Raw genomic sequence first — 23691 nt, 5'->3', positions numbered from 1 at the left:
ATGACATCAGCAAGCATGCTCTTCTAATCTAAGCAAAACTGTTGGATCACATTTTGCTGTTGTGGCATTACTTCAGAATATTAAATAAACTGCTACCTGTTTAAAATCTTGAATTTGCATGTTTGAAGGCTGTCCCTTACAGAGCATTTAAAGTGCACCTGCAGACCATACACATATGTGAATATTTACTTGCAGAAGCTTGCATTGAAACAGTATGTGTGCACCAGTGATTACAGTTACTATGTGAGTCTGCATATTTTATATCCTGTAGTCATGTTTTGTGTAATCTTCACTCCAAATTTTACAAAACTAACAGGCTTATATAAACCTAAAATGGGGGTTGGCCAGTGTCTGTTCCTAGGTAGGTATGGTAAGAGTTTCATTTTTTTGTTTTGCTTGTGAACAATGCATGTATCTCATATTTGAGAAATTAATTTCTCAGTAGTCTATTAGAAGATTTTTGTGTTCATCCATTTTTTATCTATATATTCGGAAAAGCACTGTAGTTTAACTCACCTTTGAAGGACTTTTAATTCAGCTGTTAGTCATCAGATGGGTTCTTAGGCTTTTGTGGTGTTTTATCACACAGGTAATTAAGATGTGACACATAATGTTTCTGCATTCAAAGAGTATAAATGTAACAAAAATAATTTAGAAGAAATCCCAGAAAGTTTTTATCACAGTCCATTTGTCTCAGGGCCAATAACCATGTTTGGAGATTGAAAAACCTACTGAAAAACGAATTACTGAAATAAAAAATAATAAACACCAAACACTTTGTATTCCAGAAGGCAATAGCATTTTTTAAATAGCCCTGTTGAATAAATGCTCCTCCCAAACTTGTGCACTACCTACTACGTAGAAGTCCTTAAGGAGTAGTGGTTATCATCTCTGATACCAGTCTTAGCTTTTATTTAATGTTCCTGAGGTTTTCTCATTGTGAGTGTAAACGATGTATTATGTCTTCAATGTTTTGTTTTAACCCTGACATGTCTTCCTAATACACAGATGTGCACAGGTTTTGGTTTGGAGCTTTTGGTTTGTTTCATAAAAAAACTTGTGTAGAAGCACAATTTCGTTATCATTTTGTGTTCAGAATTGAGGGACTGCTTCCATTAGGTTTTCAGGTTTGACAATTACAGTCTGAAATGCAAGTAAGTTTGTTCCAGCTCACCATGTGTGCAGCTAAAAGTAAGTGTAGCGAGCTGTTTGCATTGCTGTGGGCTAAGAACCTGTGGATGAGATGGTCTATGGTGACACTTCTTGGGAAGAAATAGCTCTGAGCTGTTGCTGATCCTCTGCACTGCTGCTGGGTTTGTGCAGGAGGAGGTGTACTGGTAAGCTCTTACGGGGCAGAGAGCAACAATTTGGAGAGTACTAGACCTGCAATAGAAAGGTAGATTAGGGAGGCGACTGGGGGCTGAGGGCCTGGTTTGAGGAGGTGAGGTATAGAAGATGGTGGGAGATACAGCTTGGGCTTGTCTTTTATTCAAGGTTGAACTTCTTAAACAGGCAAAAAAAGTTGTGTCTACCTTTATGTTCATCATGACCTCATATTTAGGTAAAGACTTTATAGCAGACACAGGAATATACTGGCTACTCTACATTGTTGATGTGCTACCTGCTAGCACTGCTTACCAATACACCAGAAATTAAATTCGCAATGAAATACTGCAGTGGCCATTCCAGGCTTTGCTCAAGCAGCAGGGCTGTATCCAAGCTGGCCAACTCCAAGGGAGATTCTAGCAGCTGAAAATGACTCAAGTATAATGACTCCTATGCCTGTGTTCCATCCCAGGAAACAAGGGAATTAACACAGCTCTGCACATCCTGAAGTTCCCTCTAAATCAAGGGATTTAATAAAAAAAAGATTTAAGCTCTCTAGTTCCATGTGCTTTGCATTTTTATTGGTGGAAAGCTGTGCAAACAGGACCATCAAACCTGTGCCATAAAAGCTAATGGCTGTGGGAAATGAGTCTCTCCTAATGATGAAATCAGAGTAAATTGTCCTGTATGTTTTTATTTGCAAGAGACAGAACAGGTTGGTTTCAGAAGCCGAATAGTCTTTGACTCATTGTTTGCAGCCATGGATTGCATCAACAAAATTTAACCATCTCCTGTAAAAGCAGGAAGTTTCTTAGAAAGGAAAGGCTAAAATAAAGTTGGCCAAGAAACATAAATTGTGTTGTGAAAAAAATCAAGGTTACAATGCTTGTTTTCATTCTGTATTGCGGCTTGGGAACAAAGTCAGTCAGGAGTAGTCAATAGCTCTGTCTCGCCCAGTCAAGGTCATGTTTGGTGCTGTGGTTTGAATGTTGTGTTTGTGAGTCCTAACTACTGTACCAGTAGCTTACCTTTTCCAAAATGCTGCTATATGCATCTTTCTGACAAAATAAAGAAATCCTCTAAACTGATGTACATGCATGAAAAACTCGAGGTTATATGCATCTGCCTGAAGCTTCTCTTCTCCAGGTTTCCCCCTTGAATGATGTCCAACATTCATACAAGTGATGGAACTTCTCAGAAAGATGAGGCTAAGAAAGACACACAGAAACTCTGAGAGGTGTCAGGATGACCTCCTTGAAGCCTAAAGTCTATATTATTACCTGATTATGGAAGTGTCCATACACTGCTTGGGAGCGCCATCTCCTCATGCCGTTACACAGCAGGCTTCTGATACACTTGCTGTCCTCCAGCGTAAGCTACGACTGACCTTTTCAGCCAGAGCTTTCCTAATGCTGTGTTGACAGAGGTCTCCCCCTTTTCCTCCTCCCCCTTTGCCTTTGCCTTGTTCAGCTGATATCCAGCATCAGTTCTCTCCAGTGGCGTCACTCAGCTTGCACAATGTGCAAGCTTGGTTATTTTGCTGCATAGTTTGCAAAGCACAAACTCTCATACAATGAGTCAGACTGCTGCATAACTTTGCATTTTGATGGCTTTTTAAATCATTTTTGTAGCTCTCGGTAATGCCTCTCATATTCATAGGGTACTGTGTGTGGTAATGTGGATTAATTGGGGAACCTCAAAACTATCAGGGGGGCATTGGCAGAGTTAGGAATTGGAGCCCGTAGCAGTCATCAGGACTTGTTTACTAGTGATGCTTTTCACTGCATTTATCCAGATGTGCACATATACCTTATTTATGTCTCATTTATATCTCTTACTTTCTTTGTAACCACATTATGGTTTATCTCTTGCAATATACTCCATTTTTCTTGATTTCTTATTATTTTTCTTGAATGCCTAGTAGAAAAAGGTGGTCTAGGGTGTTCTTTGGTTTGGGGTTGGCTTTTTATTTGCTTGTTTGTTTTAATGGAAAGGTGTTTTTTACTCACTGGCCATGTGTACAGAAGTATTTTTGCCCTTACTCACTTGCTACGTTTACAGAAGTACTTTTCCAGGGCTCAGGATTTAACAGTGCCAGTCATGTTTTGTACCTTTCTTTTACACATCTTTTTCTCAGCAAGCACATGTCTCTTACATGCCAAGTTTTGGTTTACTGCTGCTTCTCTTGCTGGTAAACAGTATTTTCAAATCAGCTTTTCAGACAGCTTAGCTTCTGTCTGAATAGTGAAACTGAAGTGGACCACCATTACTAGAGAAGTGAAACCAATTAACAAGTCCAGTATGTAATAGAAAAAAGGAAGAGGGAATAAAAGTTCTCTAGTATTTTTGCTCAAGTAATCCTAGACATTTATTATAAAGCATAATAGGTGTACAGTATTAAAGTTGAAATCTCCTTTTCTGGGCAAGGGTGAATACCTCTTAAAGCTGATTTTGAGGCATACCTTGTAACCCTCTTGGAAAAACTGGTGGTGACAAACTGTGTTTTTAATGCATGGCATGCACACAAGGTGGAGAGAATTATTGCTTGTTTGGGAAAAAGGGGGAAAAAACCCTAATTCCAGGATTAGGTTTTAGGATTGGCAGTTAAAGCAGAGGCACTCATTTTTTCCTTGTAATCTGAGCAACTAAGTGTCAGACACAATTATCACGGAAAAAAAATTCCCCCTCTGTAGCATTTTTACAGTCCTTTTCATTGTATCTGCACATTCAGCCAAAGTGAACTGGAAAGCTGTGTGTTAGCTGGGACAGGTACTGGCTGTCACTTCTGCAGGAGTCATGCTGATTAGTTCCCGAAGACAGAAAGGTGAAGGGAACTGCAGTATACTGCATAAAAGCTGCAGCTTCCCTCATAAGTGATGCTACACACGAGTTACTGAAGGCCACATGATCTGCGGAGAGGGACAGCCTGGCTGATTGCTGCCCTGGAACAAGATTGGATGCAGAATATAAGGGAAAAGCTCTGCAGAAGCTAGATAATTTCACATCTTCTTGCCTTAGCTAGTGTTCAGTTAGTCTGAAGACTATGGGGTATAAGATGCTAGTTATGTTTTAGCTTTCTCTTTTAAGAAGGCAAGTGGTACACACTCCAAAACCAGCACAAACATGTAGCAACTGTGAAGTTGATATAAATCCGAATTCCTGGCTGTACTTCAGCAAAGTGCTGTCTGCTTGAAAACCTGTTTAACATCCCCTCTCAAACGCCAGTGTGTGTTATTGTTATTCCATCTCTGAGATAAATACCCTGATCACGATAAAGTTATTTTCATAATAGGGAGGCAGGATATGATTATAATACATATGATATTTGTCTTGTCTTGCTGAGAGTTTAGGCTTGCCACACCTGTGATCACTGTAAATAGCTGCAGTCGTTGGAGCACAGTTGTATTTTCTGGAGGAGGCTGGAAAAGTGCAGTTTAACCTGCTGCACTCACTTTTTATTACATGTGTGTGCCTGTGCAGTTCCCAGTACAAAATCTGGCCCTTGTTGAAAATACCTTTTGGCATACATGAGCTATAACTAAGCCAGTAGAAACTTGCCCTTAGGTTTGGCTGAACAGTAACTCAGTCTTGTCTGGACTCTGTTTTTGGTGAAGTGGCAGGAAAAATGTCAGTTCTTTTTTAAGCCAGCTCATAAAAAAAATGTTTCTTGCGCTAGCATATGATTTTTAAAAGAAACTTAGACGTTTATACTAAATCAGTTTCAGTTTTAGAGTAGACTTACAACTAAATAATAAACATGAATGAAAGCATGTCCATAAATGTTACTGATATAAGGGACTGTGTACTTGGGAACTACAGTAGTGATGTAGCCAGAGTGTGTGTCTCGGGCATTAATAAACGTTTTTCAAGTTTCTCTTTATTCCAAAAAAATCAACTTTTTGAGCCAATGGTACCAAGCTCGTCAATTGCCAATCCGTGACTTCATGTTGCGAAAATGGAGCTCTTGAGGCTGGAGAGTTATCAGCAGAGATTTGCATCCAGCAATACTGTGTATCTCATTTGTTAAAGCATTTCTTCTGCCATGATCACATTGAAAATCCAAACTGGATTTTAAGATTCTGCTGTAGCGGTTGAGAAAGACACACACACACACACACGCACGCGCGTGCGCGCGCACACACACACACACACCCCCCACACCACCACCACTACCCCCCACACACTATTTTACCAGACAGTCTGTATTAATAAACTTAAATCAAACTTCAATACATTCAATAAACCAACCGTACAGGAAAAAAAAAATTGGACAGTTATTCTTCAGTCAGTTTTCCAATGCATCTGGAAATATGGTACAGTTTTTACAGCCATAGGCACATACTTTTTTTTTTTTTTTTTTAGCAAGTGCACGTTACAGTAAGACATTAATGTTTTGTTACATGGTCGATGGCATTTAATTTTGGGAAAAGTGTGTTATGCAGATAGGATTATACATTTTAAGAAAGGAGTCCCAGACATTACTGCAGGAAATTAATTAGGCCAACCTCATTATTTGGTTTACTTTGGTTTACTGATTCCGATGAACAGGAATTAATTTGACTTATTCCTTATCTGTGTAGTTAGAAACACAGGTCTCTCATTTTTTTCCTGTCAACTATTTATTCTTATCACAACAGCTCTGTCTCTTATGGTGGATGGTAACTTGACCGGTAACTTGAAAGTCCATGTCATCTCCTCCCTGTTTTGCCCCATGGTGGTCTTTAGCCGCTGTTATGCTGCAGATCAGCAGTTCTTATCTTTCCTTGTCCTTTGACACTTTTACTGCATCCATCACTTTACTCCCCTTTTCTTGTAATGCCTTTTATCTCTACTGTCTTTGGTATCAAGCTGAAGATGGGAGTGATGATTCTGTGCCAAGAACAATTACATTCCTTTTATTTTTTCTCCAACAACTTTTTATCCTGTGTCTGCACTTTACCAATACTGTTTAGAAAGGCATCTGTGGCAAGCTGTACAACTCTGTGCATGTTGGTACCTACCTGGAATCTTCATCTTTCTTCTCTCCTGTGGTTTGCGGTAACTTCTTCTGTGGCCTCCAGGTCTGCTCTTCCAGACTGCAGAACATAAAGTGCTGTTGCCATCTTCTTACAAATGCAAAAATGTTTATTGTGTCAGTGCTGAATGAGCTTGCTCTCATTTCACATCCAAATCAAACTTGCTGTGTTTGTTTTTATAACACACAAGAACCTTTTGGATTTTGTCTTGTTCTTTTTTCTGTCCTTAGTGACTCCTCTTTTATTTATCCCTGCCCACCTCTGCCACCTTTTACTCAGTTTTCTCTCTGTTCCAGCACCTTCCTGGGCTGCTTTTCAGCTTATTGTTTCTATCATATCTGTAAGAGTTGCTCACCCTGTTATATACATTTTTTTTCTCAGATTGCCTGCATGGCAAAAATTGTCAACAGCAGTTTATATAAAATATAAATATATGTCTTACCTTTGAAATGAACAAAATTGCCACAAACATATGTGTTATCAGTATAACGCTGCAATTGTGCTGCACTAGGCCTTTCTATCTTGTTAATACTGATAATGGTATATATGTTGTTGATACTATTAATTTGCAAGCCGTCACTAGTTCTTTGGATCATCAGTTACTCAGAGTGACCTGTTGAGCACTAGCTGTTCATATGGTAAGGGATCTCATCTTTGACTCCATAGGTGACATCAGTTAAATAAAGATATTGTAGTACATGTTAGCCTGATACAGCTTTTTACTATGAGAAGTTGCTCTAATTACTTTGGAAAGAGAAGATGGTTTGCACTACTACAGGTTGGAAAGAAATAGCCTGAGAGACAGTACATGCAGCCAAAACTTTGGATGAAAAACCTTTCTTCAAACTGTTTTGATATGATGATATGCACATTATCACAATGGACCAATTAACAGATCTAGACTTTCCAGTATGCAGTAATTCTTTTTTTGTTTGTTTGTTTCCAGTATGTTTTATAATATGCCATGCTGAATATGCCACAAAGCAGTGCTGTTAAACAGCACTACTACTGTGCTGGGCACTGAAGAGTCATATTATGTGCCTTCCGCACAACTCTTGGCAGGCATCTTCTGTTTGGTGTAGAGGCGCATTGGTCTACAAGAGTCTTGTGCTGAAAGGATGCACTAACGCTGACATTCAAATTGAGCTGACCGAGGCCCTCGAAAATTCTCTTCTCAATTCCTACTGCCATAGTTTCATAGCAAAGAGTAGTAACTTAAGCAATGACCTATAAAACAAAGATGTGAAAAGGATATAAAGGACTTCACTGGTAGACCTGTTAGTAGGCACATTTTTTGCAGTTGTTTAGTATAAAATGATGTGTCTTCAATCTGTGACACACATAATGTTGGATAAATTTGTATTCGCTTCTGAAAAAAAAATAATAATATCTGCCTCTTCTGGGAAACTATTCATTCCAGAAAGTGCAGAGGGGGAATATTTATAGAAGGTGAGAAAATATTTTGGGTTCCATACGGAGTGAATAATGAATAACTCATTCAAGTGTAAATGACTTAAAAGGAAAACGTCTATGAAGAGATAAGCTACCTGGTAAATTTTTTTCTATTAGGCAGTAAATCAGCAAGGTACATGCCAAAGATTAACTTTCACTTCAGAATTATTCTAAATCAGGATCTTAAAAATTTGGCTTTGAGAATGGAGTTTCATTCAATCTGTACATACAGTTCTAGACTAGATTAAAAAAAATGCTGCAAGTATTCCTTCACCGGGCTGCCTTTGTTCTGTTTTACTTCTGTTTGGATACATTGTCATCACTCTTAATGTGGTGAAGTAATTTTTGAAATCTTTGTTTAAAATTAGGTATTTTACAGTTCCCACATATCATCATAAATCATGAATGTTTGGTTTTATGTTTCATTGCAGCGGAAAACAGATGTGCCACTTCAAATGCAGTAACATGCACAAAGTGTCTTGCTTTGGGTCCGGAGTGTGGATGGTGTGCTCAAGAGGTATGGTGTTTTGCTTATTTACATTTGACTTTATATTTTAGCTGCTTCTGATCTTTATAAAGATAAAAGGCTTTTAAACTGTGAAAATTATAGTGAGAAATAGCAAGAATGTCTTTAAACAACCCCTGGAGAGAGAACGTGAGAAATAGTGTGAAATATATTTTGTTTCCAAAGGAGAAAATACAATCTTTTATTTGGAAAATTGCAGTAATTTTAAAAAAAGTGAGAACTTTTTAATGCATTCCATCTGCTTTGTAGACAGCTTTGGCAGACTTATATTAGCTTTGAGAGTTCAGTAGTTTTTGGCTTCAAAAGCAAAATTACTTATCAGTAATTTATGCTGTCCTCATTATATAACGAAGCAAGTGTATACATACATGCCTATTGCATTTAGTAAAAGGTTTTACTAACAGCAGGGTTAACTTTGACTTCACCATATATTATGACCCTGTCACAAATGGTCAAAATGATACTTTTCTTATTTTGACACTTGAAGCTGTCAGTTCTGAGACTTATCACAGAAAATAGGAAGAATTATTCTGAAATTGTTATTGCTTTGCAAACTATAAGAATAGAAGAATTTCTGGTTCTGTTTGACAGAAGAAAACAGTTGATTACATGATTTGAAGTAAGGCTGGACAGAAGAAAACAGTTGATTACATGATTTGAAGTAAGGCTGGACTGTTTTAAGCACTTCAGAGGAGCAAGGTGAAGACTATCCCTGGCAATTACAAGCTCATATGCTTTTGAAAGTCACATGCAAATTATCTGTAGTAGCTTTCAGGTTAGCAGAAGAGGTAGGTAAGTTCCTAGAGTGTGCCTGGAGAAGATAAGGGATGTAAGGCACTGGTGTAACTTTATCTGAGGTATTGTGTCTTGGAATGATTAGTCTGCAAAAATATAGGGATAAGTAACACAAGGATGGATAGAGGCACGGAGGGCTTGTTTTGGAAGAACCACCTTAGGGCATGTGTAGATGGCACAATGGATTACAATGTGGAGTGGTCCATTATTGTGCCCTGATGGCCTCTCTTACAGAAGGTACAGTTTTATCCTGCTACATCTGTATTTATCATGGAACAGCACTTGCTAGCTTTCCAGTGCCATGGAGCTGCAGTAGGTCTCCTTCTAACTAGGTGCTCAGATTTGACCAGGTTTCACTTCTGCTCTGCTTCTCTTGCTTAACTTCTCCTGTCAACCCTGAGAGCTGTTCACGAAACCCGGGGGGGTTTCAAACCCTCTGAGACTGCGCTTTGAGAGCTGGTTCACCTACACACGGTCCATAGTTGTGGAATGGCAAATCCCATATTAATGCAGGTGGAAATTTTCCAGAGTAAAGTTACAGGAGCAGTTTTCAGTTTAGCATGCCTGCTTCATTTAAACAATATTTTTAATGAGAGAATCAGCTGCGAGGAACTGTTGAGATGCTTTGACTGTACACCCCCACACAGTGAACTACAGAAAGTGCTACATATCTATCAGTCATTAGTAATAATAATGAGACTAGCTAAGTTCTTTAAACACATTAAAATCTACCTTTTTGAAATGTATATACATCAAAAAGGGTATATAAATAGCAGTAACCTAAAAAAAGCAGTGTCTGTTGTCCTCAAGGTTATGGAAAAAATATATCAGAAGTAGACTACAAAAATGGATTGAAACTTGAAAAACAAGATACATAACTGTTGAATCTCATTCTTCAGGGGCTTTCTCTGGCCTTTTTAGGGTCTGGATGACTATTCTCTAATACACAGTTGGTTGTATGCACTTTTTGATTGTTTATTTTCCCCATTTGCCTCTGAAATATCAGAGGCTGTCCATTGTTTGGTCCCCAGCTGTGGCTGGGATGGACCAATGCTTTGAAAGAGTACAAAGAATCTTGTCTTTTCTTCACTGCATGATCAGGATCATGTTAATTATCAGATTTGTGGTCAGGAAGGAATTTTGCATTGGATCATGTTGGCACAAGTTTGGCAACTTTGCCCTTTTCACTGCAACAGAGGATGTGCTGGTTCTGAGATCATCCTACTAATAATCACTTTTTGGTTGTTACAGGGCCTTTTTCTGTTGGTGGCATCTTAAACTGTCCAGTCCCGTAGACATAGCTTCCTCTTTCTGGGGATTGAAATAAGAGTCCAGCTGGTCTTTAGATTTGCTATAGGGTATGGGGTGAAACTTAAACCTCTGTGATAGACAAATTCAGGTTAGATTAACCGAAAGCTGACTTCTGCTGCTACTTTTAAATATTAGCCTGAGTAACAATATCAGTGGATTCCTCCGAAAACTAATCTGTTTTGATGTTGTGTGAATGACACTTTCTTGCTATAGCTAACTCATAGCATAGCACAGAACATTTTTAGTGACATAGTGACAGTACATAGTTTCCTTTTTCTCCAAAGTCAGCTTGTTCTGATTGTGCAAGATCCTCTTTCTCATACAAAAGTTTTGTCCTTTGTAGAAAAAAGTAATTGTGGCAATTAGGTTTAACTTCTAATTTAAATATTTTGTAATTGCCCTTATTAGAAACATATGGCTTCCATGAACTCGTTCTACAATTTATGCAATTATAGTAGCATATTTTATTGTTTCAAAGAGTATTATTTTGTTTTTCTTTTGAAGATATTACAGTTGGGTTTTTTTCAGCTCAGATTTTTTTGTACTTTTTGTCTGAACAGGATTTCATGGCCGATGCAACACAGAAGGGACGCTGTGACACTGTTTTCAACTTAATGAAAAGAGGCTGCCAATCAGATTTTGTAGAAAATCCAACAGTTCGTGTCACAATACCCAGTGACCATGAAACAAATACACAAGTGACACCAGGAAAAGTTTCGATCCAACTGCGTCCAGGTTGGGTTGTCTCTAACATATTGCTATTATAGTCCATTTATACTAAATATAATAGTATTAAGTACAGATACTTTTTGAAGAAGTGTCTGGAATAGTTATTTTGAAGAACAATGCTGTAACGTTATACTGTAGGACCATGATGGTATTGCTCCCATATTCAAGTACAGTCTTCGGCAGGAAGTGTTTCTGTCAAACACAGCTGAAGGTCAGAATAATGCAAGTAATAAGTGGGAAAGGTATTTTAGGTAGTCTTTTCTGTTTTCTGTTGTGGTTTCGTGATTCTTTTTCTTTAGCCACTTACACAAATAGTTTTCCCTTACATGCATATAAACTGTATTCCTTACTGGAAGTAAATTGAGTTAGAATTCCTTAATTCTATCATTTGATAAGCTTCTTGATTATTTGAAGTGTATTGATTAGACAACAACAAAGACACCAAAGCCAATATACGAGAAAGGACCAGATTCCTAAAGGAGACTTAGGTATTCACTGCCTAACATTTAATTTATAAAACGTGAGACAACTGGCCCTAATTAAACCTACAAGTCCCTTTACGGATCTGACATTTTCTAGTATATCTATTTGCCCTCATCTGAACTCAAGTTAAATTAATGTTTGTTCTCTGGCTCTAAAATAGCTGTAGCCAGCAACAGAAGTGGAAGGTGATCTAAACGGATGCAGGGTATGTTTCATATCATAAAATTTATTTTTTTTCTTTCTTATGCAAACAATAGTTGGAGAAAAAAATATTTCATTTAAGAGGGAGCAATCTTTGGTAGAAAAACATCAAGAGAAGAGGAAACATATCTTGTTGATTTTCATTGTATAAAACATAATTTTCTGTCAATTACAAGGGGAAAAGGAAGGGCCTACATGAGTGTAAAGCACAAAGGAACCCTGGTTTTCCATCTTTATAGTAATAAAACTGAGAAAGTAAGATCAACAGTTCCTCTCCTTTCCCCATTGTCTTTCCAAAGAAGTAACTGATACCCTGCTTTGTCCTGAGAAATGGTCTCAAGAACCAAGCTAGCTCTGGATGTGTCTGTAATCACATTTATTTCCAAAGGCATACTGGAGTCATAGAAAAAACTTAGCTTTCTAAAATTTGATTTAATGAAACTTTTTGCTAGTAAATAGTGAAATTAAGTCTGGGGTTTCATATGCTTTGCAGATGTTCTTGCATCAGGGAGGCAGAAGACTGAAATTCTGAGGGCTTCAGAAGAATAACTTTAGATGTATAGACATCTTGCCCATATTTTATACCCCAGGGAAGTACACAGATATACAGCTATAGTTGTGCTTCAAAACAGAAATTTGATAGAGTATAATCATGCAGACAAAGAAGTTTTTGTTTTGGTACTGGGAAGTTTTGTCGTTGTTTATATATACCCAGCTGTCAGGATTTATGTGGGGAAAAAAATAGAAGCTGCGCTCAGCGTATCAATATGTGCAAACTGGAGACCTGCAAGGCTCATTTACAAAAAGTAGTTCAATTTACATTGGCAAAGAGGAAACACGTTAAGTTACAGCACACTGAAATTCTGTTTTCTTCATGCAACACCTGTTACAAACAAATCCTGACATTTTCAGGTGGATTATGTTCAAAGACCACTGGAAGAAAGTACTTTGCATGTTTAACTTTTCTGGGTGAGACCTTTGTTACATGTACTTTAATTATGTTATCTAGCAATGTCATATGCACTAGTAAATGTCATGAATAGAGAAGTCACATTTCTGGTGGGTTTTTTTTAGTGAATTTGTTTCTGAATGTGTTTAGACAGCTTTTATTGAAAACCTGCATAATTCTTCTATAATGTCTCCCTTCCTCCTGTCCTTTGCTGTATCTTTATTGCATTATACTGAATTAGATTCTGCATTCATCACACAAAGATCCTACTCCCTCATTTCTTTTGTGAGCTCACACTCTGGACGACATAAAATAATGAACAATTTGGAGTCATGCATGACAGTACCTATGCTGCCCATACTCCAGTCACTTCATTCTTGTTGCTGGCATTACAGAATATTAGGCAAGCAAATGCATGGGGACTATTTTTAGTGGCTTCCAAAACATTAACAGTTTTCTTACATACAAGAATGTGATGAGGTTCTGCAGGAGAGGCAGACATTTGTCATCCTGAAATAAGAGTTCTGTTTTGAATATGCCAAAAGATGGATTTTTTTTTTAATATTAAAACCTATTTTTTTTAAAAAAATATTTTGATCCTACGAAGTTTTTGCATCAAATCTTTGAAAGTAGATTGGTATAAATTTGAAGCATAATTTACATGAGTTTTCCAGGCTGTGCTGTCTTTACGGTACATATATAATTTCAGACTCCTCTGACAAACTATTGGCAGGATATACTTACTTACTTTCTTACTTAGAAGTGTCAACCCTGAAGACTGACCACAATTTGTATGCAGATCTGTGTCCTTTGTGAGTCATAACTGCTTACTGATACTATGCCAAAGGGATTGCACAACCAAGAATTTAAAAGAGAATAGGGAGAAGTCAGATTTTTACAATAAATTGCACAGTGCTCCTGCAAGGAAAAAAAAGGCAAGATGTTCTGCAGAAAGCCCCTTTATGGCTTATTTTTGAACGATGCTTCAAGGTTTCCTTTACTCATGGGAGGATCTCTTGTTTGTTTTTCTGCTTGCTGACACAAACAATTTTGTGCTGCAAAAATAGATGTATTTTTAAGAGTGTCCATTCAAAGATAGTAAATAAACTTATTTGTTTCCTTTGAATCAGGAAATGAAGCAAACTTTATGTTAAAAGTTCGTCCTCTCGAGAAATACCCTGTGGATCTTTATTATTTAGTTGATGTCTCGGCCTCTATGCACAACAACATAGAAAAATTAAATTCCGTTGGATTTGCATTATCTAAAAAGATGGCGAATATTTCTCTTGATTTTCGACTTGGATTTGGATCCTATGTGGATAAAACTGTGTCACCCTATATTAGCATTCATCCAGGCAGAATCCATAACCAGTGCAGGTATGTAGTCTGTATATTTACTGTACCACTGAGAAATTATTTAATTACACACATATGCATTATGCATATTTATTTTTAAGGTTCTTCAAAATCTATCTTTGTTTCATTATACCTTGGTTCTCCAGCAAAGTTCCTAAGAAAATGCTGAAAATTGTTATACAATGATTACTTCTGAAATATCTCGTTGAGTGATTCCAGAAAAACTGTTTCCGTATCAGAAAAAAATGTGCTTTACGTTCTTCAGCAAAACATGCCAAACAACATGCTGCTTTGGTAGATTTGAATATGTTTTGCATTTAATTTTATAGTTAACTGTTGTGTTCTTAGTTATTTTCGATATATATTGCCTAGATTTATTCACAAAGTTTTTTACTTTCTGACCTAGGACTTTTCTGGAGTATCATCATGTATTCATTAACTCTTTTCTTATAACTCTGCTTTTGTAGATGTGATGCAGGTTCTTTCAGCTTTAGTGAACAAAAGTGATCCTCTGATCTAATTTCACAGTTGTAATATGAATGAACCCCCATTTTAAATAAGAAAGGTGTTCTGGCTTGCATTTCTTTTTTCATACCACGTCTTTTATACCTTGCGTTCAACACTTACATAAAGTGAGGGATCACTTCCAAAATGCCCTGGAGAACAAGATTATTCACAACAAATTCAAATCTCTATAAACCATAATTCTTGGAAAAGTGAATATTAACTGTTCATACCTTCTTGCTTGTTACTATCTTTCCTGGGAAGACATCATCCAAAGTTCTGTGAAGTCTGTTTCAGTGGGTTTTGAATTGGGCATTAATAGTGGAATTCGTTAGATATAAATTATGTATAAAACAGTCATCTAGACTGTCTATATAATGAAGTGGAAATTAGCATTTCTACGACACAATTCATTTTGCCTAGAAGTAGACATCTGCAGAGGTATTAATCCTTACAGTGCCAGTTTCTCTTCATTGACTGTGAATTGAGGTGGGGGCTGGCAGGTTTTAGTCTGGATGCCTACACTTTATGCAACAGAAGTTAAGTGAGTTGAAACCTGCTCAGCATCTCTGAATCAGAAGAGCACTTCAGTTTGTGCTGTAAATTCCACTGCTGTAATGTAAATGGGTCACAGAGCAACGAACTGTGTAAGTGCTGTGGCATTAGCTTACTTATGTCAAACTTCATACTTTCTCCCTTATACATAATTTCAAAAAGTATCATTTACAACTAAGATGTTACTGAAAATGGAGTTTCCCATCCCTTTAATGAGGTAACTGTCACTACTCTCAACATTTCTTTTATGTACATTTACTTACTACTAGAAAAGGTAGGGACTTAAATTTTATTTGAGTTTTGATCCAGTAGCCTGTGTAGCGATCTTTTAAAGGGTCTTAATGTTGCAGTGTAATAGCCCTTTCTCAAGATAATGAAAAGCAAAGCTTTCCTGCTCCGTAGATGTTCCAAAAGCGATCATATACTCTCTGAGATCATACCATCACTCACGTTGTGTTTCTTTTCATTCTGTACAGAAACACTATATATGTACTGTTAGTATATCAAGTTATATTATATAAATTCACATAAAATACCCCCCAAAAATTTGTTCATAATAAATTAGAACTAATTCCCACTAAGTTTCATTTCATGTGGAGTTGTTCTTTTTTTAAGTGTTGCTTTTACTGTGCATGTATACCTCTTCATTAGTAGCAGGATTTATGGGTTGGTAGGGATGCAATATTTATATCTCCCTCAAATGGAAAATATGGAATGTGTTAGACTTTTGGTTTTTTGTTTTGTTTGTTGTTTTTTTTTGTACAGTGATTATAATTTAGACTGTATGCCTCCTCATGGTTATATTCATGTGCTATCCCTAACTGACAATATAGCAGAATTCAGAAATGCAGTGAATAAACAAAAAATTTCTGGGAATATTGATACACCTGAAGGAGGTTTTGATGCGATGCTCCAGGCAGCTGTGTGCCAGGTAAGAAGCTTATTAACAAAAGACTAAAAGGTAGTTCAGACACAGATATATATACACATTGGTTACAATGGTGCTCAGTCCTAGGCCTGATAATATTTTCTTCCTCCTTTTCCATCCTTTCCCCCTTAGCTATACACTTCTGTTTCCCATTGAAACTGAAAAAGGAGAGCATAGGGAAATATTTGTCAGTATTGGTTAATAATGTTGTTCAAATTCTGGCTTTAACCAGCCTAACCAACATAGGATGGATGATGAAAGCAATTGCTTCTTGCTTGAAGAGACACATGTATTAATTTCAGTCAATTACAAAATTGATTTCAAAAATCATTAAAGCCCTCCTTGTGTTCCTAAGTGAAGACATACCATTTGACATTTCTTCTACTTAAGAATGTATTTGAAAGCTGAAGGATCAGTTTGGTATCTGCTTGTGCAGGTAAGGAAAACAAATGCATTTCAATGTTATCTCAGTTTTTAAAGAATTTATATTTAAAATCAATACAAATCAACTAAAAATTAATTTTCATATACCGATAAAATTTCATCACCATCTTTTCTACGCAGAAAAGGATGGAAAAGATTTGCATCAGTAGTTCCCAAGGTATAAGCATATTAAATGATAAGAATTTGCTTGCTCTAAAGGGCTATTTTACATGTTGTTTTTCTTCTATGCATAGTACTGCAATAGAAATTATGAAAATTGGCCAATTTGTGGGTTTGCTAATGCTTTGTAAGTTACTTTTCCTTGTCCTCTTAAAGAAAGCAGTTCAACTCCTGTCCAGATCACAGGCTTGGGGTGTTTCTCATCTCTTGGGATGATGTCAGGACAATTCTATCCTGTGTATCTTCATATTCTTGTTGTTGGAGCAGTAGAATGATTTAAGGACAAAAAGTAATCCAAACTGCTAAAAATGAAGTTGGGCCCAATTTTATTTTCAAATTCTGATGAGCGGTAAAACAGGTAAATAAAAGCCACTTTTCATAGACATTGTGATCACAAATTATTCTGGAGCTTTGGAAAAATCCCTTAAAATTCAGTGTTTCTCATTGGACATACTCCACACTTAAGACATGTGAACTCTAGAATAAGTGCTTCCAAAAACAATAGAATGGAAACATTCATGAGAATGAAGTCTTTCCTGCTAACTGAATTGTGAACCAAAATGGATGAGAACAATGTGCCATTCATAATGACCATCATGAACTATAATTTATATTAATGTGCATTCATTTTCCCTACAATAGAACTTTATAACATGCTCCATCTTGCTTTAACCAGGACATCACTGTTGCAAGAGGTAGCAGGTTAGGACATGAAGCTACTTTAAAATTCGGGTTGCTGTGAGGTACATAGGTAGGAGGAGTCTTGAAGTGACAAAGTGAAATGATGGAGTTTTAAGAGCAAGAAGTTTCTACGGTGCTGGAGGAGAATCTGGGATTATTTAAAATATAACCTGTTTACATATAAAACTTAAAATACCCCTTTTTTGGGGGAATGCTGTCTAGTGTTGTCTGAGGGAGGCTGATGCCTAGTGTGTAAGCTGGAAGACACCACACCCCTCTGTACTTATTATCCCTGCTGTTGTAAGAAGCTTAATCCCGATTCAGAGCTAGGAGGGAATGAGTCTGAGCATAGACTTTCACGTTCATTTTTCATTTTGTTGATTATTGGTTTAGAAAATATGTAGTTACTGCTTTCTTATGCTTAATTTTGTTTTCATTTTAGAGCCATATTGGATGGCGTAAAGAAGCAAAACGACTGCTTCTTGTGATGACAGATCAAACTTCCCATCTGGCACTTGATAGTAAATTAGCAGGGATCGTAATTCCCCATGATGGAAACTGTCATTTGAAAGATAATGTGTACATCAAAGCTACGAGTATGGTAAGGTATATGTCATAGATTCTGCCTTCAGAGAAGCAGTGTAAGACTGTAAAGGAGGTTTTTAGATTGCTGTCAAAGCATTGCTTTTATTTCAGTTATTGGAATAGTATTTTCCCAGCTAGGCAAGTTGTGAAATGAAGAATCAATCACCTGGAAATACTGACATTCTTTTTGTCTGGGATAAAGTATTCTGGAGTCTGAGACAGCAGTACAGAGCAGAGGATATGTCACTGGTTTTGGTATGGTTTTTTATTACCATCTCATAAAAATCACACACATTGTATAAAAGACAAGTAGGAAGTGTCTGGTGTGATACTTTGCACAAGAAGCAGCCAGTAATATGTAAGAATTGCACAATCCTGCTAATAAGACAAAGGTAGTGGTCATGATTTATGGCCAGAAGATGCATAGTCACATTGATTGAAAAAGCTTGGTAAGAGTAAAACAGAAGACGTACACAGTGATTATCTAATTAAACCATGATGGACTAGAAAATATTCTTGTGCCACAAAGCTTTGCTGTGGTGATGTAGCATTAAATATGTTTGAAACTCACAGTATAAAGCCAATGCATGGTAATACATACCTGTGCAAAAAGTTGCATTAAATCCACTGTAGCAAAATAAAAAGCCTTCAGCAGATATTTTTAGCTTTCAAAACAATTCCTTCAAGACTCAGTGACTGGAAAAAAGGATATTTTTTTTCTAAGATTTGTACTTTTAAATTGCTTTGTCTATTTCCTTAAGTAAATATGAATCACTTATTTAAGAAACATGAATCACTACTTAATTGCCATGTAATCACCAGAAAGCAGAAATATGAGCTGTGGTACCATTAGAGCAGATTACAGTTTTATTCTCAGTGCTAGATGCACTTTAAGCATATAGCCTGTGTTCAGCCCAAGCCAGCAATGTGCTAGTGAAGTCAGCGAGGGCTACATGTAAATTAGGCTAGACTTGAATCTAATCCCAGCAACCAGTGTTTATAAGGATGGTGGGGCAGCATGAAGCAGATGCTGTATGGTGTGTGATCATGAAGTACAGGAGGTTTCTGGGAATTGGTGGGTGTTCAGGACCTTGCTGAGTGGAGGAGGGAGCTGAGCCTGTGCTAACAGGAAGGTTGTTTGGATTTCCAATATCTGATGTTCTTGCATTCATATACTCCCTCTTATCACCTCTTGGATATTCCCTCACAGATGTCAGGATTATTTATTTCCCTCTAGCCAGCCTGTTCAGTTTCAATATTCCTACAGTGTCCCTGAAATAAAAACAATCCCTTACTTCGTTCTCCTTAATGCAGATAATGCCGAAACTTTCCTTTCCCAAAGCACAGCATACTTACAGGTCATGGTGTCCCTATCTTGATTTCCCACCCGCCCGGTTGCAGTGCTATAAATGAGAGGAGTTTTGCTCTGCTTATTAAACAGTTGATGAAGGTACAAATCTTTCTCTGATGTTCAGGATTCCTTTGGTAATAAAGACATTGTCTGTTTCAGAAAAAAAACCCTATATTTATTTTCTGTCCAACTTGAGAAATTAACTTCTGTTGCAGCTGGAAAAACTCACCAATATAAAATAAAGACAAAATTAATGAATCTCTTTCTAAGCAACTATGATAGATTGATGGCTGACTGAAGAAAGTGTTTTAATTGATACTCTGGATTCTGGTCTGAAAGATCATGATTTTACTAGAATAAGATTTTATAGACTAAGAAATCTCCATAATAATTTCTATTGATAGCTTTTATGAAATAAAATAGTCTTTTTAGCCAGTCAAATTAAATGACCTTGAAAGATGCTTAAATCTGTGGTGGCACATTTTGGTCCTTCTGGCTGCTAGCCCATTTTTTTTTTTCAGCCAGGGGCTAATTCTGGCACACCTACATAACAGTGGGCATGCAGAATTACATATTTTCTGGAGTAGATTTGTCATGACACAGTAGTAATGGTAGGTGTACTCATTTCCTGCTTTTTTTTCTTCTCAGTGGTATATGTGATTATTTTAGTTACAGAGAGCAATAAAGAACAAGTAAAATCAGGAGGAGAAAAAAAAAAAGACTATTTGATACTTAAATGAAATGTCATGAAAGGCTGTCAGTTTTTTAAAAAATACATCATATGAAACATATTTTTGCTTTTTTATTCCTTACTGATGCAATTTTGTTGTGCTATGATAAATTAAAGAGCCATTTATTATCACATTGTTTTTCTACTTTGATTCTTAGCTTCTGGAAGTCTTCACAAGATTGCATTTTGGTGTATTTTCATTTTCTCCTTGTGCCATTTAAGAGGACTTTGCTTTATTTATTTGTGTAAGCTTAGCCTCTACATCAGAAGTGTTTCCAGTTAGTTAATTTCTGCCTGTTTCTTTCTAACTTTTGCTAAGCAGTCGCACAGAGGTCAGCAAAAAAGCATAAGACATGAAAGAAATCTAGTCCATTTTAATTAGATCTGTGCTTGGTTAACTGTATTGGTTAATCTGTATTAGTTCTCTTCTCAGCTTAACACAGTAGGTTAAAATAATAAAACAAATTATGTAATTGGAACAGGAAAGATGATCTAAAATGAAAGCACATTCACCTTAGCACTAGTAGGAAGAGATAAGATAAAAACACGTAAAGTACAGCAAGGTTTTCATAGGAAGCAAAGTGAGGTTCCGTGAATGACCAAGAGTTCCTTATGTCATCTCTTTACATGCTTAAAATGAAAAAGACAGAGTGGGTCTGTGGATGCCCTTTTTTAAACTCTCTTGTAATAAAAAGAAACATTTTCTTTCTGATCTGAAGTGAGACTAATGTACTGCTAACCAAGCTGGGCACTCTAGTTAAGAGCTGATAAGTAGATACTTGTAAGCAGACTAGGTAGTTTGTTGATCCAGTCCCGGCAACCCTTGCACATCTATGCATGTCATCTCTTGACTTCAGTGAGCTTGATCTGAACAAGTTTTTGTTTCATGAGGGCTTGGAAACCCATTTCTGATACCACTGATCCCAGAGCTCTACTACTAGTTGCACAGATGTTGAGCAGCCACTTTTTTGGAATTCGACATGTCTAGTATCATGTCTTAAGCAAGAAGGTTGACTTATTTGACCACCATCTCATGATCTGTCAATTCACACATTTACAATGCAGGAGGTATTTGCAGAACATCTGGCTTCACTCACCCATGTCCTGGGACTACTTGGTGTGTCTGTGACCTGCCGGCCAGTTGCATGTGGCCTGTAGGCTTGGGCAGTACAATGGAGGTCCCACCACTGTGCTCTGTGACCATGGAGAAGGAAGGAGGGCTTAGGACTTAGCATTCTGGGCTACTGAAAATGACAACAGTGCCACTGCTTGCCACAACAGTTCACCCACAACTGCTCCATAGTGGGAATGCATACTTGCTGGACTCTCATATATGGCATATTCCCCTGCTAGAGCTGTAAGAACGCCTGTTTATTGCTGTTACCTACCTTTCATGACTTATCTTAAGGAATATAATCTCTTACCAAAGGGTAGAAAAGTTGAGAGAGGCGTGAACCCTGGCTGAGATCAAACTGCAGCAAGAAACTCCTTTGTTCTTTCAATATGAGGCTCTTTATAATGGTGCAATATGATGGAAAACAGATTTTGTCCCCTTGCATAACTTTCTCAGCTGTCTTGGCAGTCAGCTAGGAGAGCAGCTGACTTGCAGGGTGCCTTGAGTAACAAGTGGCACTCTAAGGAGAAATGAATTGTGCAGGGAAACTGTTTGTACAAGAGCAAGACAATATGGTACAGATGGTTAAGTATATCAGACAGATAAAGACAGCAGAAGTATGTGGGGGAAAGAGGTTGAAGGACCTGATGTAACCGGAGGTGTTCAGATGCAATCTCTGTAAGGGGAGACACAGGCCAAGGCCCCAGTCAGTTCTTTATGCTTAGTCATGAATTTTAAGTGTTGAATTTACTTCTTAAAAATATTCACAAATGTATGGTAAATAAGCGGTGACTTTCAGATACAGTTTTTTTAGAGTACTGGAGCTGGAGGGATCTCACATAGGGTGTACGAAAGTGTACAAAGCCCACTGGGACCACACAGCCAGCCTTGTGCTTCCCCAGATCTTGGATGAAGGGATAGCAGTGCACCTCTTGTTCTCAAATCCATGTCAGATCTATCAATGAGAAGTGTAGAAGGGCAGGTCACTGGCACAGGACATGCCGTCATAGGTACTTCACCAAATAGAGCAATGTCATTACTGGGGAGGGACGTGGAAGTCATGCTACCTTCTTCAAGCACAAGCATGGTCAGGAAAATGTAGCAGGTCGTCACAGTGAGGACTGGAGGCATCACTCATAAGGCAGGTCTTGAACATACAGAGAAGGAGAAAGCTGTCAGCCATAAGTAAGACACGTACAGAATATTGACACTGCTAGAACTTGACCCAGTGGCTGCATTTAGCCGATGTGTCTGATCCCTGGTGCCAAAATACATTTTTGAGAAACAAACTTTTAATTACGCTCCTTGCTCTTCCAAGAAGTGCACCTTATCTTGGTGCCCTGGTGTTGTACTTTCTCACTGCCTTTTGCACAAGAACCCACCTGTCATTTTCAGGAATCTTGTTATTCTTCTAGGTGGGCCATGGACAACATTATATCCATATTTCTTAAGCATCAGACTCAAACCAATACATAGTACTGTATGAGTCCTCCCACTGTGCAGCATCCCTGCATAGTTGACAACAGATAAGCCTGTCACAGACTGGCTGATGCCCTGATGGGTTTTTTTTTTGTCATGATCCATTTATTTGGTTGGTCCCACCTTCTTTTGGATATAGGCCTGGCAATTCTCTGTACATTTAGAAATAAGGATTGGGGTAATTTTGGAATTCCTTATTGTGTCATATGTGAAAAATAAGTTTTTTTCCATACTAATTTGCAGTCTTATTTTCTGTTATATTTTGCAGGAGCATCCATCTCTTGGGCAGCTCTCTGAAAAATTGATTGACAATAACATCAACGTTATTTTTGCAGTTCAAGGAAGCCAGTTCCATTGGTATAAAGTAGGTTAGAAACCTGATTTTTTTTTCCAATTTTGAAAGCACAATATTTATATTAAAAATTAAAACTGTGCATAAATGATTGTATTTTTTATAGGATCTGTTACCTCTGTTGCCTGGTACTGTTGCAAGACAGATAGAATCACAAGCAGCAAATCTCAATGACTTGGTGGTGGAGGCCTATCAGGTATGATGAGAGTGACAATGCTGTACGCCATATTTGTACAGGGATTCTTCACCTTTCATAGTCTAAAGTTTGAATTTCCAGGAACCTGGTTTCAAGCTGAAGTCCACAAGGATAATTTCCCTACTTTTATGAGTGTCCAGGTTGGTGGGTAACACTATCCCACGATAGCTCTCAATTTCGCAGGCTGTCAGGTCTCAAAGCCAAGGGCTAGCACTTTTTCCTTTCTCAGGATGCTTCTAAATACGCTTTTTTGGTTGTCTGCACCTGCTGCCATATAACTTCAAAAGAAATGCCTGATTTATTTGAATTTTGGCATCTCAGTTCTTTAGCTACAGACCAGACACCACTGTCTAGGCACCATACGAATTCAGAGCAAAAAGACAGTGTGGTATCTAGAGGGGTTTACAGCATCATTCTTAGAAAATGGACAACAGGTGGGAATGTACAATGAGATAGTTTGACAACAGTGG

At 37.5% G+C, this 23691-nt stretch overlaps 1 protein-coding gene across 7 annotated transcripts in view; it reads left to right on the top strand.

The window, feature by feature from the left end:
* Window positions 1-23691, top strand: part of ITGB8 (integrin subunit beta 8) — a 69158-nt gene that overhangs the window by 6872 nt on the left and 38595 nt on the right. For all 7 annotated transcript variants that reach the window (XR_008821254.1, XR_008821253.1, XM_056334734.1 and 4 more), the window contains exons 2-8: window positions 8225-8310; window positions 10986-11160; window positions 13918-14164; window positions 15968-16133; window positions 17857-18015; window positions 22942-23037; window positions 23132-23221. Coding sequence is in view for 5 of the 7 variants with exons in the window: in XM_056334730.1 (XP_056190705.1) it covers window positions 8225-8310; window positions 10986-11160; window positions 13918-14164; window positions 15968-16133; window positions 17857-18015; window positions 22942-23037; window positions 23132-23221 (1019 nt within the window). In the remaining 2 variants the exon portion in view is untranslated. The remainder of the gene's footprint in view (window positions 1-8224; window positions 8311-10985; window positions 11161-13917; window positions 14165-15967; window positions 16134-17856; window positions 18016-22941; window positions 23038-23131; window positions 23222-23691) is intronic.

This window comes from Falco biarmicus, chromosome 4 (genome assembly GCF_023638135.1).
Source record: "Falco biarmicus isolate bFalBia1 chromosome 4, bFalBia1.pri, whole genome shotgun sequence".
Classification (NCBI taxonomy): domain Eukaryota; kingdom Metazoa; phylum Chordata; class Aves; order Falconiformes; family Falconidae; genus Falco; species Falco biarmicus.
Note: the sequence above shows the minus strand (reverse complement) of the source record. Positions and strands in the feature narration are given on the sequence as shown.